This window comes from Heterostelium album (genome assembly GCF_000004825.1).
Source record: "Heterostelium album PN500 unplaced genomic scaffold PPL_scaffold2, whole genome shotgun sequence".
Taxonomy (NCBI): Eukaryota; Evosea; class Eumycetozoa; order Acytosteliales; family Acytosteliaceae; genus Heterostelium; species Heterostelium album.
The window spans coordinates 351,367-366,147 of NW_008805064.1; the positions used below are offsets into that span (position 1 = coordinate 351,367).

The window sequence follows — 14,781 nt, forward strand, 5'->3', positions numbered from 1 at the left end:
TTTTTAATGAATATTGAGGGAAAGAAATTTGACTTAGAGTTACATTTATTTTAATTTAAGAGGGACAGAAATAAAACCAAAGACGATCTTTCCTTTTTACATAAATAAATAAAAAAAAAACATTTATTCTTAAATATATTATACACCATTAACAAAGGGTGTTGTGAAAAAATATTTTTCTATTTTTTTTTTTTTTTTTTTTTTTTTTTTTGCAGAACTTCATGTGTGATGTTCAAAATAATTATCTTTAAATGTTAACGATTAAACTGATATCAGTATTATTACTGATTACTTTGATTTATAACATAGATGTTTGTCAAGGTAGAACATCATCTTATTATTCAATATTGAATGATATCTCTGCTGGTGTAAACTATTATAGTTTATTGGGTGTAAATAACGATGCCTCAGAACGTGATATAAAAAAAGCATTTAGAAAGTTATCTTTAGAGCAGTATGTTAACATTTATGTTTATCAATCTAATCAATTAAAATAATTTTTATTAACTTTTAATAACAATACATAATTACTATTGTTTAAACAGTCATCCAGATAAGAATAATGGTGTTAGTTCAGATATATATGTACAATTGACTCATGTCTATCAGATATTGAGTGATAAAGAGACTAGAGAGGAATATGACGATCTACTGGTCAATGGTATACCAGCGTATGAGAGATACTACGGTAGATATGCCTATCATTACACTGGTGTCAGTCATGACATTCGCTATGTGTTGGCAGGTCTGGTGGGTGTCATCACCGTAGTCAAATATCTCTATCAGCTGTCTAGACATAAACGAATGACACTGCTGGCAAAGCGTACTGCTCGCTATCAGAAAGCACTTCAAGAGTCGAGTGAAACCGGTGACACTGCACCAGAGGTTCATGTTCAAGGCGCAGAGAAACCAACTTGGCAATCGTTGTTTATCATCCAACTGGTGATGCTACCTCTAAGAATATCACAGTTTCTCTATCGAATCATAGTGGTTCAGCGTTTTAGACTATCGAAAACACAAGAGGAAATAGAGGAGGAGTATCGAATCCAAATGAACATGACGCCCGAACAATGGCAAAAATATAAAGATGATCAAATGAAGAAATACGAACGATTCAAACAGAGTAACAAATATAAAAAAATGGTTAGATATATGAAAAATAAATAAATAAATATAAACAGAAAGATATTAAATATTATCTTTTAATAAATTGTGAACTTCACAAACAAACAAGCAAATTGATCAATTAATTTTTTTATTTTATTTTTTAAAAACAAAAATGAAAGAGATGGTTGTTTTGTTTGTGCCAAATCAAACTGGTGCAAAATAGTCTTTCAAAGAATGTTGTTGTTGTTGGTTTGATTTCAACCATCAGAATGTTTAATATATTAAATCTCAAAATAGAATTTATAGTAAAATCAAAATGTTATGATTTCATTCGATTTCAATCTTTAAAATCAGATTTACATCAGTAATTGGGTGGAAATGGGATGTTAAGAATGATTAATCGATTCAATTTCTGTAAAAAACAAGAACTACCCAAAATTTATGGTTGTAATTTTATCACCCCACACCCAAACTATAAACAAACACCCACCAGATTATATCATCTGTTCACCTAAAACATATCATAAAACAAAAACGAAAAACAAACAATAATCTAATAATATTTATTTTTTTAATATATAATGAAATTCATTAAACAAACATTGTTCAATAACAAGCATTATTTTTGTACTTTTACTTTTATTTGTATTCTTAACAATTAATTGTTTATTTTCATTTTATTTAAAATCTTAATATTTCCTATTGTTTTGTTTATATCTTTTATAATAATAATTATAATAATGAAAAATATTTTATATTTATCAGATTTATTATTAATTCAAATAATAAATTCAATATCAAATGATATTGATAAATTTATTTGTTTATTTATAAATAAAAGATTCCATTCATTGAAAAACAGGGTGGTTTTCGATACCAATCTAAATTTATATAATATCGACTATGTTTTAAAGTATTTCTCTTTGAAGTTTCTTCACCAAAATCTTCAAAGATTTTTACAACCAAAGTCTAAAACACATTTTCTTTTGAATTCAGAGTATCAAGGAGATCGTGCATTGTCAGAGTTCATTCCTCAAGGCATTACTCACGTCACTGTAAACTACGACTATGAGTTCATCTCCCACCCAACTTACAATACCTTTCCAGCGGGTATCACTCATATCCAATTTCTAAATGCCACTCCTGTCGAATTCACAGAGGATATGCTGCCAAGTTCCATTCGACATCTCGCGCTAAATGATATTTTCTATCAGAATATCAGACAGCCTGGACTTATCCCAAGATCGCTCACAGAGTTATCTCTAGGTATAAGATTCAATCAACCGCTAGGCATTGATATTCTACCACCCGATCTAGAGTCACTCTCTTTTGTTGGAAGTCACTATGATTTGCCAATTCTTCCGGGATACTTACCAAATAGTTTAACCAGTCTGATTCTAGGTCACAGTTTTAATCAACCGATTTATCCAGATTCATTACCACCAAAACTTAAATATTTACATTTGGGAGCGAATTTTTCACAGACTCTCTTCCCGAGTAGTTTCCCATCACTCACTCACCTTGCCACCTGGGGAAACTCTGAACTTACTTTCAAATCTCTGCGTAATCTTGGATGCCTTACTTATTTAGTGTTGGAATGTGAATTTAATCAGCAATTTCAACCTGGAGATTTACCAAACACCTTGGAATACCTATCGTTTGGATACTCTATATATAATCAACCTTTCGGTGTCAATGTACTTCCTCCCAATATTAGATTTCTACAAATGGGTACCATTTTCGATCATCCAATCGGTGAGAATGTGCTTCCAGTGAATCTGGAAGTTTTGATCTTTGGAAAATTCTTCAACCAACCTTTGGAAGAAAATGTACTACCACCTAATCTTGAACATTTGGAATTTAGTGATAAATTTAATCAACCATTGAAACCAAATGTTATTCCTGACAGTTTAAGATATCTCTTGTTAGACAGTGAATATTCACATGATATTGGCGAATCAGTATTGGCAAATATTACTACCCTCTTCATTAGTGGAACAGGTACAGAGGAATGTACAATTCAACTACCCAGCTCACTTAGACATCTCATCTTGGGCAAAGCTTTCAACAAAAAGATCAAGTTTGGAAAGTATCCTGATGGTCTTACCCATTTCCAAATGGAATCATTTGTACCGGGATTGGAGATTCCAAAGAAGATCACTCATTTGGATTTAGGTTATGATTGTTCAAAGAAAAGAAGATCGAATATAAATGATTTAGTACCAGAATCTGTCACACATCTTTCGATTGGCGTTGTTGGATGTCCTCTGTTCCCAAGAGATCTTCTTTTAAGATTGGAAAAGATAACATTGTGGCATATAGGTTTGGTAGAGAGACACCCAATTGCATGTAGAACTCACAAGCTGGATATCAGAAAAATCAACCACAAGGATATAATGCTATTAAACAAAGAAAATCTTCTCGGTGGAATAATTGACACTTCATTGGATGAACCAATCAAGATTAATACAGAGTCATTAATCAATGAAATATACCCTCCAGTTGAATGGAAAGATTATAAAGAAAATCAATATTGGAAATTTAACATTGATTATTTCAATTTGTATTCACAACATTTCTAATTAATAAATTTTTTTAAAAATAGAATTTATTTGTATATAGAATAAAGATTTGGTTATCTTGTAAATTTTTATTGTTTGTTGAAGAAAACTATGATGAATTTGTTTGGTTTGGATAATTTTTCATTTGATAAAATATTATTATCAAACTTTTCTTTGGTGATAATAATCATCAATATATATATTAATTGTCGAAGAAAAAGAAAGTATAAATATGTACATATTTGTTTGATTTTTATTTAATTTCGAATTTAAATAAATACATGCTAGGATTGTTTAGTTTCTTTTCTAATAAATCGATAATAGATTGATTTGTGAGTAATTGGTGATCTGGTTTTTGTTTCTCTATTGCATCACTTATCATTCTCTTTATACAATCTATTGATATATATTTGTGTATTATCGATAAACCTACATTAAATATAATAGAGTTAGATTAAAAAACAATTGCAAACTATCAAATCTAAATAATCTTTGTCTTACTATAGTAGAGAGTATTAAAAATAGTTTTGTTTGAAAAGAATCGAATATTCTGGTGATCAATCTTCATTGTTTGAAGTAAAATTGGCAAGCCATCTTCTTTTAAGACCTTTTTACAACACTTTGCACAGTTGTAAGTCATATTGGTTAATATCTTCAAACAGTATTCTACAATCCTTGGATTATCAAAGTGAATCTGTATAGATGACAGAGTGAAACTAATGATTCCTTGTTTCTTGAATGTTTGAATAAAAAACCCTAGATATAAAACAAAGAAAAGATTAGATGAGAACAAGGTATTTTAAAAAATAAAACATACTGGAATTAGATAGAAAAACTAATGTTAAAAGACCATTCATTAGGATTGTATTTTCTAAATTAAATCTCTTAAGAATTTGTATTAAATTTACAACAATATAGTTTTCTTTAAACTTTATATTATCTATAATAATCATATTGTTAGTACTGATTTAATTTTAAAAACATTTTTTATAGTATAAATAACCTACATGATATAATAGTTTTATATAGAATAAAAGTGAACATCGATTGGAAAAATTTGTTTTCTTTATGGGATTGAGCTATTTTCAATACTAAAGATAGACCTCCATTAGATCCAAAAGTATTAATTGCCTCTTTGTCTTCAATAATTTTCGATATTAATAATATTGAATTATAATGAAGCTCGGCATCTCCAATATTCTCTGAAACAACTCTGATCAATATTTTTAAATTGTCAACTATTATGTTATAATTTTCATTATTTCCTATTAAAAAATTTAGTATGTATAATTGTTAGTTTTAAAAAAATATTACAAACCTTTAATAAGATTATTGAATATATTAAAAGATAATTTTAATAACTCTAAATTTGAATTGTAAAATGAAATTAAATCCATAATCGTACTAATGGATATTGTTGTATTAGGATTGGATTGGAAAAAATTATTTAAAATTGTTAACAATCCTTCTACTAATTTAAAATTTGATCTTCTTTCTGTTATTGTTTTAAAAATAAGATTAACTATTCTACTATCTTTTTCAACCGAATCATCTAAATTTCGATTTCTTTTTGAATGTAAAAATAATAATGATTTTACTATTGATGTATTATTGTTTAGCCATTCAATACCAACAATAGAATCATTTTGAACTATTGTATATTTTGGTGATTGAAGTTTCGAAAAATAAATAGAATTATATATACTAGGTAATGATTTTTCTAAAAGTTGATTCCAAATCCAACTATTATTTAAATAGAAATTGAAAAGTTTACAACTTTCACTAAGATTTATTAACTCTCTTGGTTCCAAAAATAATAATATTGAAGATAAAACTTCCAGAGGAATATTAAATATCTCATGATTTAATTGTGATCCTGTTAATAGATTATCTCTAAAATTATAATTTTTATTTCCATTTAAATATATTAAAGGAGAAGTAGAAGTTGATTTATTAATTTTTTTAAAATTTTTAAATAAACTAATCATTTTAAAAAAAGTAGGAAAATAAATATAATAATTTTTATTATTTATATATATAAGTATAAGTAAGAGATAAATGTGGTCAAAGAATGAAGAAATGTAAAGTTGATTATTATTTTGTTTAAAAATAAACTTGATGAACTCGACTAATTATCATCATAACTCAATCATCTACAGGGAATAAATATATATTCATTAAATTAATAGGTATCAGATGATATACAAATACATACTTTTTATTTATAGATGATCTTATATATCACCCGTTTTGGAAGAAATATAGGGGAGGGTTGGTAGGGGTTTATAAAATCACAAAAATAAAAAACCATCATCAAGGTAAATTTTCATCGTGATGATCACCCCACAAGTTGTTCAAAGAGGTGTTTGTTATGCATTGGATAGTGGTTGTTGATGTTTTTTATTTTTAGTTTTAAAAATAAAAATATTTTAAATTAAAAAATTAAATTAAAATAAAGAAATATATTTTTATTGGTTGTTTTTATATATTTTTCACATTTTTTCATTTTTTATTTTTTTTATGAATGAATTACATATTTGTATTGGTCAGTGGATAAAATTTTTTATCAAATCAATCAAATAACGCAAAAAATGACACCCTGATATTTAACTATTTGATATTAATTTATCAGATTTTAATTAATATTTAATTTTAACTAGTTAAACTATTTTATCATTTTTTAAAAAATTAATTATAAGATTAGATAATTAGCAAAGATAGATAGATAGATAAATTAGATAGTAATACAGTTTATTCATCTTACCAATCAGTCAATAATCATAATTAATTAAAATATGCAAAATATTTCTATCAAACAACTACCATCACCATCTGTTGTGGTTGATGAAGAGATCGTTAGAAGAAACTGTAAGAAGATGATCGATAGATCTAAACAGTTGGGTGTTGCAATTAGACCTCATATGAAAACACATAAGACAATGTATGAATGTTAACACTGATATATATATGTTAATCAATCAAATCAATGTTTTGCTAACATTAAAAATGATATTATCATAGTGAAATTGGAAAGTTTCAAGTAGAGGGATTAGAGTTTAAAAAGGTGATAGTATCGACATTGCAAGAAGCAAAGTTCTACGCTCAGAGCGGTTATTTTAAGGATATTCTCTATGCAATCCCAATTGCACCAAACAAACTAGAACAAGCTGCTAGCATTCACAGCTCGATTGACGTTCTTCACTTGATGGTGGATCATCCCGACCATGTACGTGCTCTGGTCGACTTTCGTGTGAGCAACAACGCTGCTCTCGCCGGCAAGAAATGGTCGGTGTTTGTCAAGATCGACTGTGGATACCATCGTGCCGGTGCAGATCCCTGCTCACCAAAAACATTGGATCTCATTGCATCGATCACCAAAGACAACAACCAGCATTTCGACTTCCAAGGAATCTATACCCATTCCGGTCATTCCTATCGCCAACAAACACCGAAGGAAATTGCAGCGATAGCTCTGGAGGAAGCGACCGTTGCCGGCCAAATGGGTGCCAGAATCAGAGAAGCTGGTTTGCCATGTCCGATTGTCTCGATTGGTAGCACCCCGGTCTGTTGTCACCTGCCTGACAACCTCGTCCAGCTCGGTGTCAATGAAATTCACCCTGGAAACTATGTGTTCTATGACCTGATGCAAGTGGAACTAGGAAATTGTCAGCTGTCCGACGTCGGAGTGTCGGTTGTAGGACGAGTCATCTCGGTGTATCCCGAGCGCAATGAGCTGCTTGTCGATGCCGGATCACTGGCACTCTCATCGGACCCTGGATGCACACATCTCCAGGGCAGACAGCCAGGCTTTGGAGTAGTGGTGGACGCGCCACATCTCCGTGTGGTTGGAGTAACCCAGGAAATAGGTAAATTGCAGTCTAGCGACCCCGCCAAACCTATTGACTTTTCAAGATACCCAATAGGTACGGTCATCCAAATCATTCCAAATCATAGTTGTCTCACCGCAGCAATGTTCTCAAACTATCAAATCTTAAAAGGTAATTCCATATGTGATACATGGACACCAGATAAACATTGGTAAAAAAAATCACAAAAAAAAACAAATAAAAAACTGTTACAATTCAAAGCACTAAAATTCACATGAATAATCATAATTTACAATGAAATATTTCTAATTCTTATAAGAAAATTAAATTTATATATATATATGTATCAAAAGACTTGTTATGAAAGTTACTTCTTATTAATGATATTTAATTGTAGGAATTACACTTTTCGAATTGACATAAAAAATAAATTATCTTTTTTGGGCCAAAAAAATCAATTTTGTTTTTCGTGGAAAAAAAAACAGATCTCCAAAACTTACAGTTTTAAAATAAAAATAAAGTGTTTTTTTTTTTTTTTTAATTTATTTTTATTTATTATTTGTTTAGATTTATGACATCGATTGAAAAGTTATTAGTTCAAGGTATAAGAAGTTTCGATCCAAATGAAAGTAGTGTAATTGATTTCTATAAACCATTGACTTTGATAGTCGGTGTCAATGGTGCTGGTAAAACTGTATGTTAAGATCTTAATTGATGATATCATATGACAGGCTGAACCGTTCAGTTGGATTGAATTCAAGTAGTTTACTAATCTTATTTATTTTCTTAATCATTGAATGATAGACCATTATTGAATGTTTGAAATATGCATCGACAGGTGAGATGCCACCAAATTGTTCGAGTGGACAGGCGTTCATTCACGACCCAAAGATTGCAGGCAACAGCGAGGTGAAAGCACAGATAAAGATGAGATTTAAGAATCCCAATGGTAAGCCGATCGTCGCTACTCGTTCGCTGTGCTTGGTACAGCGTGCAAACAACAAGCAGGAGTTTCGACAGATGGATGCATCACTACAGAGTTTCAATAGCGAGGGTCAGAAGGTTAGCAAGAGTTTCCGTTGTAGTGATCTCGATAAGGAGATCCCAGAGTTGATGGGTGTCGCCAAGCCAATTCTAAAGAACGTTATCTTCTGTCACCAGGAAGAGTCGTTGTGGCCGCTGTCAGAATCTGCCAAACTCAAAGTGAAGTTCGATGAGATCTTCTCGGCCGTTCGATATACCAAAGCGCTAAAGTCGATAAAGGACAAGAAGAAAGAGGTTTCCACACAGATTAAAGAGTCGCGTTTAAAGCTGGAGGTGGTGACAACCAATCGTGAACATTCCAATAGAATCAACAAGGAGATTGCCGCTATGAATCAGCAGTTGGTGACACTCAAAGATACGCTGAAACAGACTGCCTCACAGCTGAAGGAGAAGCGACAGCAATACGATTTGATCACTGCGAAAGTGACTCAGGTCGATGCAGCCGTTCAAGAGGTGCGCGCGATGGAAGTTCGAAAAGTAGAGATGGAAAAAGCAAGAGATAGAATGTATAGCGGTTTGACAGAGGTTTTCGATGAGTCCGATGCAGAATTGGTGTTCATGACAAACAGCTTCCAAGATGAAGTCAATCAGATGCTACAGGCGCAGAAGGAACTAAGCGATAACCTTGCCAAACTACAGACGGAAAGAGATACTTTGGCGGCAAAGAAGAATAGCAATAGTATAGAGATGGGAAAGCTTGGACAGCTGTTAAAGATGGCAGAGGAGCTGGCCGGAAACCGCGACAAACAACTGGCAGAGTTGGCCAGCAGATACAACCTGACGTACGAACCTGGCAAATCACAAGATGTTGTTGAATCGCTAACAAAGAAACTCAATGATATATCGGCAGTGATACTGGCGAACCAAGACAGATTCAAACAACAGATTAGCGAAGCAGAGTCTGCTGCCAACGAGTCGAACATTGAAAAGAAACAACTGGAAGAAAGAATAAATCAACTGGACTCGAATTTGAATGCGAATATGAGAAAGTTGGAGCAGATCGATGCTGAGAAGAAGAAGGTTCTGTCACTCAGCGAGAATGCGAATCAATATCACCAGGCTATTGCAGAGTCAGAGTCGACCATTGAGAAGCTGGAGAGTGACTTCCAGCTGGCTGGCTACGATGAAAAGATAAAATCGATGATTCAACAGCGAAAGGAGTTGGAGATGAGCATCGAACAAAAGCGAACATCTATCACTCAAGCGAATCAAATGGCACTGCAACGATCCAGTCTGACTTTCAAACAGAATGAACTTAGAACAAAACAAGCCTGTATATCAGAGTATCTCGTCAATAACAAAGCAATGTTGGACGATCTGTTGAATGGCGAATACACAGCGGAGAATCTATCGAGTAAACTTAGAGATTTAGGAATGTCGTTGGAATCGGATAGCAAGGAGAGACGCGAAGAGAGCAACGATGTCAATACTCAGCTGATAAAGAGTGAGAATGAATTGAAGATTGTCATTCGAGAGAAGAATGCCAAGATTCAACAGTTGGAGAAACTTGGCGTGCAGCTTGGCAAGTTGGATTCAGCCATTGTCGGAGATAACATCGATGATTCTATAAAGACACTATCGAACCGTTTGCTTCAGTTACAAAAGTCGTTGGCTATTCTCGAGTCGGAAGATGTTCTCTACAAAGAGTATATCGAAAAGGCAAACAATCAGAAGGAGTGCAGTCTCTGTCAGAATCAGATGAACGATGACGATCTTCATAGTTTTATCCACAAGTTGGAATCACACACCGATGGAATCCCGGACAAACTGGCGACACTGACCAAGGAGATCAAGACCACCAAAGATAACTTGGAAATACTGACTGCCAATAAGCCAATGTACGAATTGCAGATCAAGCTTAAACAAGAGGAGATACCAATGCTAGAGAAGCGTGAGCAGGACATTCAACAAACACTTACCGAATCGCTACTTCCATTCAAGAAAACTATCGAGGAATCACAGCAACTATTGGACAACAAAATGAAAAAGTTGAATCAAATGGTGTTGGTTGCATCTTCTGTCAATATGTTGTGTGTGGAAACCAAGAAGATTGTTGCAGAGGTTGAACAACAGGAACAACTATTGGGTGTGTCTGGCGGTGCTCTCTCTGTGGAACAATTGAACCAGGAATATGATCAATTGAAATCGAAGTCCGACTCAATCCAAAAGGAAATCGAGAGACTGACAGTAGACTCCAAGAAGAATCGATCAGAGTTGAACAGACTCCAACAAATCGTTATTCAGAATCGTGAGCTACTTTCAAAAGCAAGTGGACAAACAGAGATTGTCGAGCATCTCAAGCAGAGTGAGAAGGAGCTGCGTGCGATCAACGAAGATCTGATTGCGAAACTATCAGATTTTACACAACAACTCGAAGGAATTACTGCCAAATCAGTGGAGTTCTCTGGCCAGCTAAACAGCCTAAGAGAACAGTTGGAGAGCGAATCATCAAAGATGACAAAGGAAAAGACAATCTTCTCAAACAAGCTTTCAGCTATCAAGAATCTTCAACAACAAATACCAAGTGACTTGCTGGAGAAACAAGAAAAGCTGGAGTCACTTGCAATGTCAAACAGAGAAATCGATATCAATATCGATTCAATCAACGAGGATTACAGCAAGGGTGTAGCTCACACCGATCAAATCAAAAATGATTTGGCACAGAGTGAAATTACTAAACGTGTCATCAGCGACAACTTGGGGTATCGTCAACAAAAACTTAATTGTGAATCGCTCTCTAAAGAGATTACCAAGAAGAACCTATCGATCAACTCTATCATCACGCCCGAGGAGCAATCTTTATTAAAATCACTTACAGCCGACATCAATCTCCTCAAGTCCAAGATTGATAAATCCAGTGGACAAGTCGAGGCTATCGAACAACACATTAGAACAGCTCAAACCGAGCTAGCCAAACCGATCTACAATTCTGTGGAAACTGTATACCGTGACCTGTTGGTACAAGCGGAAACACTGGAACTCATCAACAAAGATCTCGATAAATACTATAAAGCTTTGGACAAAGCGTTGATGAAATATCACGTACTGAAGATGGATGAGATCAACAAGACAATTCGTGAGCTATGGACTGCCACCTATCGTGGAAATGACATTGACACTATCGAAATTCGTTCCGACGAGTCAACCACAGCCAAGAAGGTGATCAACTACCGTGTTGTAATGTTAAAGGGTGACGTTGAACTCGATATGAGAGGAAGATGCAGTGCTGGTCAAAAGGTTCTGGCATGCCTGGTGATTCGTTTGGCTCTGGCAGAGAACTTCTGTACCAACTGTGGTATTCTGGCGTTGGACGAGCCGACATCCAACTTGGATCGTGCCAACATCGAAAGCTTTGCAACAGCATTGCTCAATATCATCGAAGCCAAGAAAACTCAGAGTGGATTCCAACTGATTATCATTACTCATGACGAAGAATTCGTTCAATATCTAGGTCGTGGAAATTTCGCCGATTACTATTGGAGAGTAACCAAAGATGCAAATCAACACAGTCTTGTAGAAAGAAAAGAAATTTCTAAAATATAATATAATAAATTTATAATTTGTACAAATACACATATTTATTTAAATAACTATTATTCTTCAAAAGTGTAATATTACTATTATGTCATTCCATTTATTTTCAACTATGACCATAAGAAAGCGTTTCATTTAACTATTATTATATATTAATTTATGTATTTTTTATATTTTTTTCAAACTATATTCCAATCTATATATTATTATTGTTTATGGAGTGTTGGTGGTAGTTGGTGAGGAAGGTGTAGATGGAGTTGTTGTAGTTGATGTTGGCGATGAAGGTGTTGGTGGAGTTGAGGTTGAAGTTGATGGAGAAGATGGTGTTATTGAAATCTTGTTGAATAGCAAATCAAACTTTGATGGCTTGAAACCTGCTCTAGTTAAATCATTGACATGTTCCTGTGTGATGGTTAGAATTTTCTTTTTCTTGATGAGTCTTTCCTCGATGACACCTAAATAAAAGTCTCCAGATGCATCCAATTTATAAACTGAAACGTATGCTTGTTTTCCATCGATATCGATTTCATGTATCTTTTTCTCCACTCTTAAGTTTACTCTTTGAATTGGTCCTGTATTTTTAATTGCTTTCTTTGCTCCACCTAATTATTATTATTATTTGAATTCAATATAAAAATAAATATACTACTCCGACTTGCTAATTTCTATTGAATTGTAAGATCTCTTACCATTGATACCACCACCCAAAGGACTACCATTAAATCCCAGTGATAACTCTTGGTAGTAATGAGCATTTGGGTCCATCTTAATCAGCGCAACCAATGCTTCATTTGATTCATTGGACAACTGTATATTCTTATGCTTAAAAGTTCCCTCTTGGTCTTCAACTGTTTTTTTCTCTGTAGACATTTATATATATATATATACTATTTGTATTCTACAACTTTGTCACTATGTAAATAAATTAAAATAACCAGTTGTTTGTTTGATATTATCAAATGTCAATCCACTAATGTTTGACCATTCCCAAACTGTTTAAAAAAAATTAAAAAAAAAAACCAACTCTGATCAAAGAATTTAAAAAAAAAAACCCCTACAGATATTTTTGATTGACCAATCAAAATCACAAGGTAATATTTTTTGTTTCAAACAATTAATTGTAAACTATAAAAAATTCATTTCCAATAAAAACAAAGAACAAAAATAACTAAAATTTAATTATTCTATTTATTCATTTTTAATAAAAAAAAAATCAAATTAAAAAATAAAAATAAAAATAAGATTATGGTTGTGTTAACATTTATGTGATCATCAGAGATTTTAAAAATCTTTATATTTAATCTTTGGTTGTGACGCTTTTGTTTTTCCTTGTGTGATTGCAAAAAATAAAAATAAAAATAAAAATAAATTAAATCATTTTTGGTCAACTTCAAATTCTTGTTATTATTTTTTTAATACATTTTTCATTTTTGTTGTTATTGTTTGATGATGAAGTATAAATATATAAATATCATATTTTTAGTGTTGTTAGTTTTTGTTATTCTAGATAATGTATATGCATCTGAGAATGTCAGAGTTGTAGATGGACATGCTGATGCTGACAATCATCAACAACAGCATACTGAGAGTGTAGTTGTCAACAGTGTTGTCAATGATGAATCAACAGATCAACAACAGCAGCAGCAACAACAACAACAGATAAAGAAATCTAGTAAGATACATCCACCGATCTCACCAAAAGTAAAATATGAGGTGGTAGTAGGACGAGCAGATCAAATGGAACAACAAATACAACAACAACAACTGCAACAGCAAGACGGTGGAGTAGCAGTAACAACAAGCGTTGTCGTACCAATGACACTAGCCAATGGAACCAAGTACAAATGTTACATTCCAAGACCGGCAGGCGATCCCAATGAGAGTGACCACGACCAGTGGAGTCCGATACCATCGCCATCAGTGTTTGCAGACTCACTATCGAGTCTCGCAAAGTCACAGTGTATATTATATAAAACCGGTGGATGGTGGAGCTATGAATATTGTCACGGCAAAGCAGTTCGTCAAATTCACATTGATCCAGCACAAAACAAAGTAACTGCTGAATTCGTATTGGGAACTGCACCAAATGCTGCTTCGTCATCATCATCATCATCATCATCAACATCATCAACAGCAGATTCCACCACAACTGTATCAAATAATAATAACAATAATAATAATAATCATCATAATAATGCACATGGTAAGATAAGAGGATTGGATCCGTCATTTATGAACTCTTACAATCAAGGTTCACAGACATCATTACCAGAGAAATCATCACTACCCTACTACTCTGAGCTCTATGATGATGGTACACCATGTGATATATCACCAGGTAGCAGGTAACTATTTCATTCATCATATCATATTATTATCAATTACTAATCACAATTCAATTTAAACAACAACAACAGAAAATCGGAGATTAGATACTATTGTAATAATGATCCAAACAAACATTTCAACTATATTCAAGAAATGAGCGAACCATTTACATGTTATTATATTTTCAAAGTCTATACCAACCTTATGTGTATACATCCATTATTTAAACCAAAACACGATACAATTCTAGATATTACTTGTATAAAAGATTCATAAAAAAAATATAAATAAAATTATAAAAATAGTATTATATAGTAGTAATAATAATTGTAATTATTCGTTTTGTTGTTGTTGTTTCAAAATAAAATAAGAAAGAATAA

The 14,781-nt window shown here is 32.8% G+C and overlaps 6 protein-coding genes across 6 annotated transcripts; 4 read left to right on the plus strand and 2 right to left on the minus strand.

Moving 5' to 3' along the window:
* Positions 1–251: 251 nt before the first annotated feature.
* PPL_01469 (uncharacterized protein) lies at positions 252–3,689 on the plus strand (the record flags this gene model as incomplete). Its single annotated transcript, XM_020572477.1, has 3 exons — positions 252–454; positions 546–926; positions 1,970–3,689. The coding sequence occupies 3 exons, from the start codon at positions 252–254 to the stop codon at positions 3,687–3,689; spliced, it is 2,304 nt and encodes a 767-aa protein (XP_020437620.1).
* Positions 3,690–4,149: 460 nt separating this feature from the next.
* PPL_01470 (F-box protein) lies at positions 4,150–5,656 on the minus strand (the record flags this gene model as incomplete). Its single annotated transcript, XM_020572478.1, has 5 exons — positions 4,150–4,424; positions 4,486–4,608; positions 4,676–4,933; positions 4,987–5,319; positions 5,374–5,656. The coding sequence occupies 5 exons, from the start codon at positions 5,654–5,656 to the stop codon at positions 4,150–4,152; spliced, it is 1,272 nt and encodes a 423-aa protein (XP_020437621.1).
* Positions 5,657–6,463: 807 nt separating this feature from the next.
* Positions 6,464–7,918, plus strand: PPL_01471 (uncharacterized protein; the record flags this gene model as incomplete). Its single annotated transcript, XM_020572479.1, has 4 exons — positions 6,464–6,609; positions 6,690–7,230; positions 7,546–7,666; positions 7,893–7,918. 4 exons carry the CDS (start codon positions 6,464–6,466, stop codon positions 7,916–7,918), a joined length of 834 nt encoding a protein of 277 aa, XP_020437622.1.
* Positions 7,919–8,066: 148 nt separating this feature from the next.
* Positions 8,067–12,082, plus strand: rad50 (DNA recombination/repair protein; the record flags this gene model as incomplete). The annotated part of the gene is made up of 2 exons (XM_020572480.1): positions 8,067–8,189; positions 8,300–12,082. 2 exons carry the CDS (start codon positions 8,067–8,069, stop codon positions 12,080–12,082), a joined length of 3,906 nt encoding a protein of 1,301 aa, XP_020437623.1.
* Positions 12,083–12,286: 204 nt separating this feature from the next.
* PPL_01473 (uncharacterized protein) lies at positions 12,287–12,943 on the minus strand (the record flags this gene model as incomplete). The annotated part of the gene is made up of 2 exons (XM_020572481.1): positions 12,287–12,675; positions 12,763–12,943. The coding sequence occupies 2 exons, from the start codon at positions 12,941–12,943 to the stop codon at positions 12,287–12,289; spliced, it is 570 nt and encodes a 189-aa protein (XP_020437624.1).
* Positions 12,944–13,522: 579 nt separating this feature from the next.
* PPL_01474 (PRKCSH domain-containing protein) lies at positions 13,523–14,677 on the plus strand (the record flags this gene model as incomplete). The annotated part of the gene is made up of 2 exons (XM_020572482.1): positions 13,523–14,418; positions 14,506–14,677. The coding sequence occupies 2 exons, from the start codon at positions 13,523–13,525 to the stop codon at positions 14,675–14,677; spliced, it is 1,068 nt and encodes a 355-aa protein (XP_020437625.1).
* Positions 14,678–14,781: the final 104 nt, after the last annotated feature.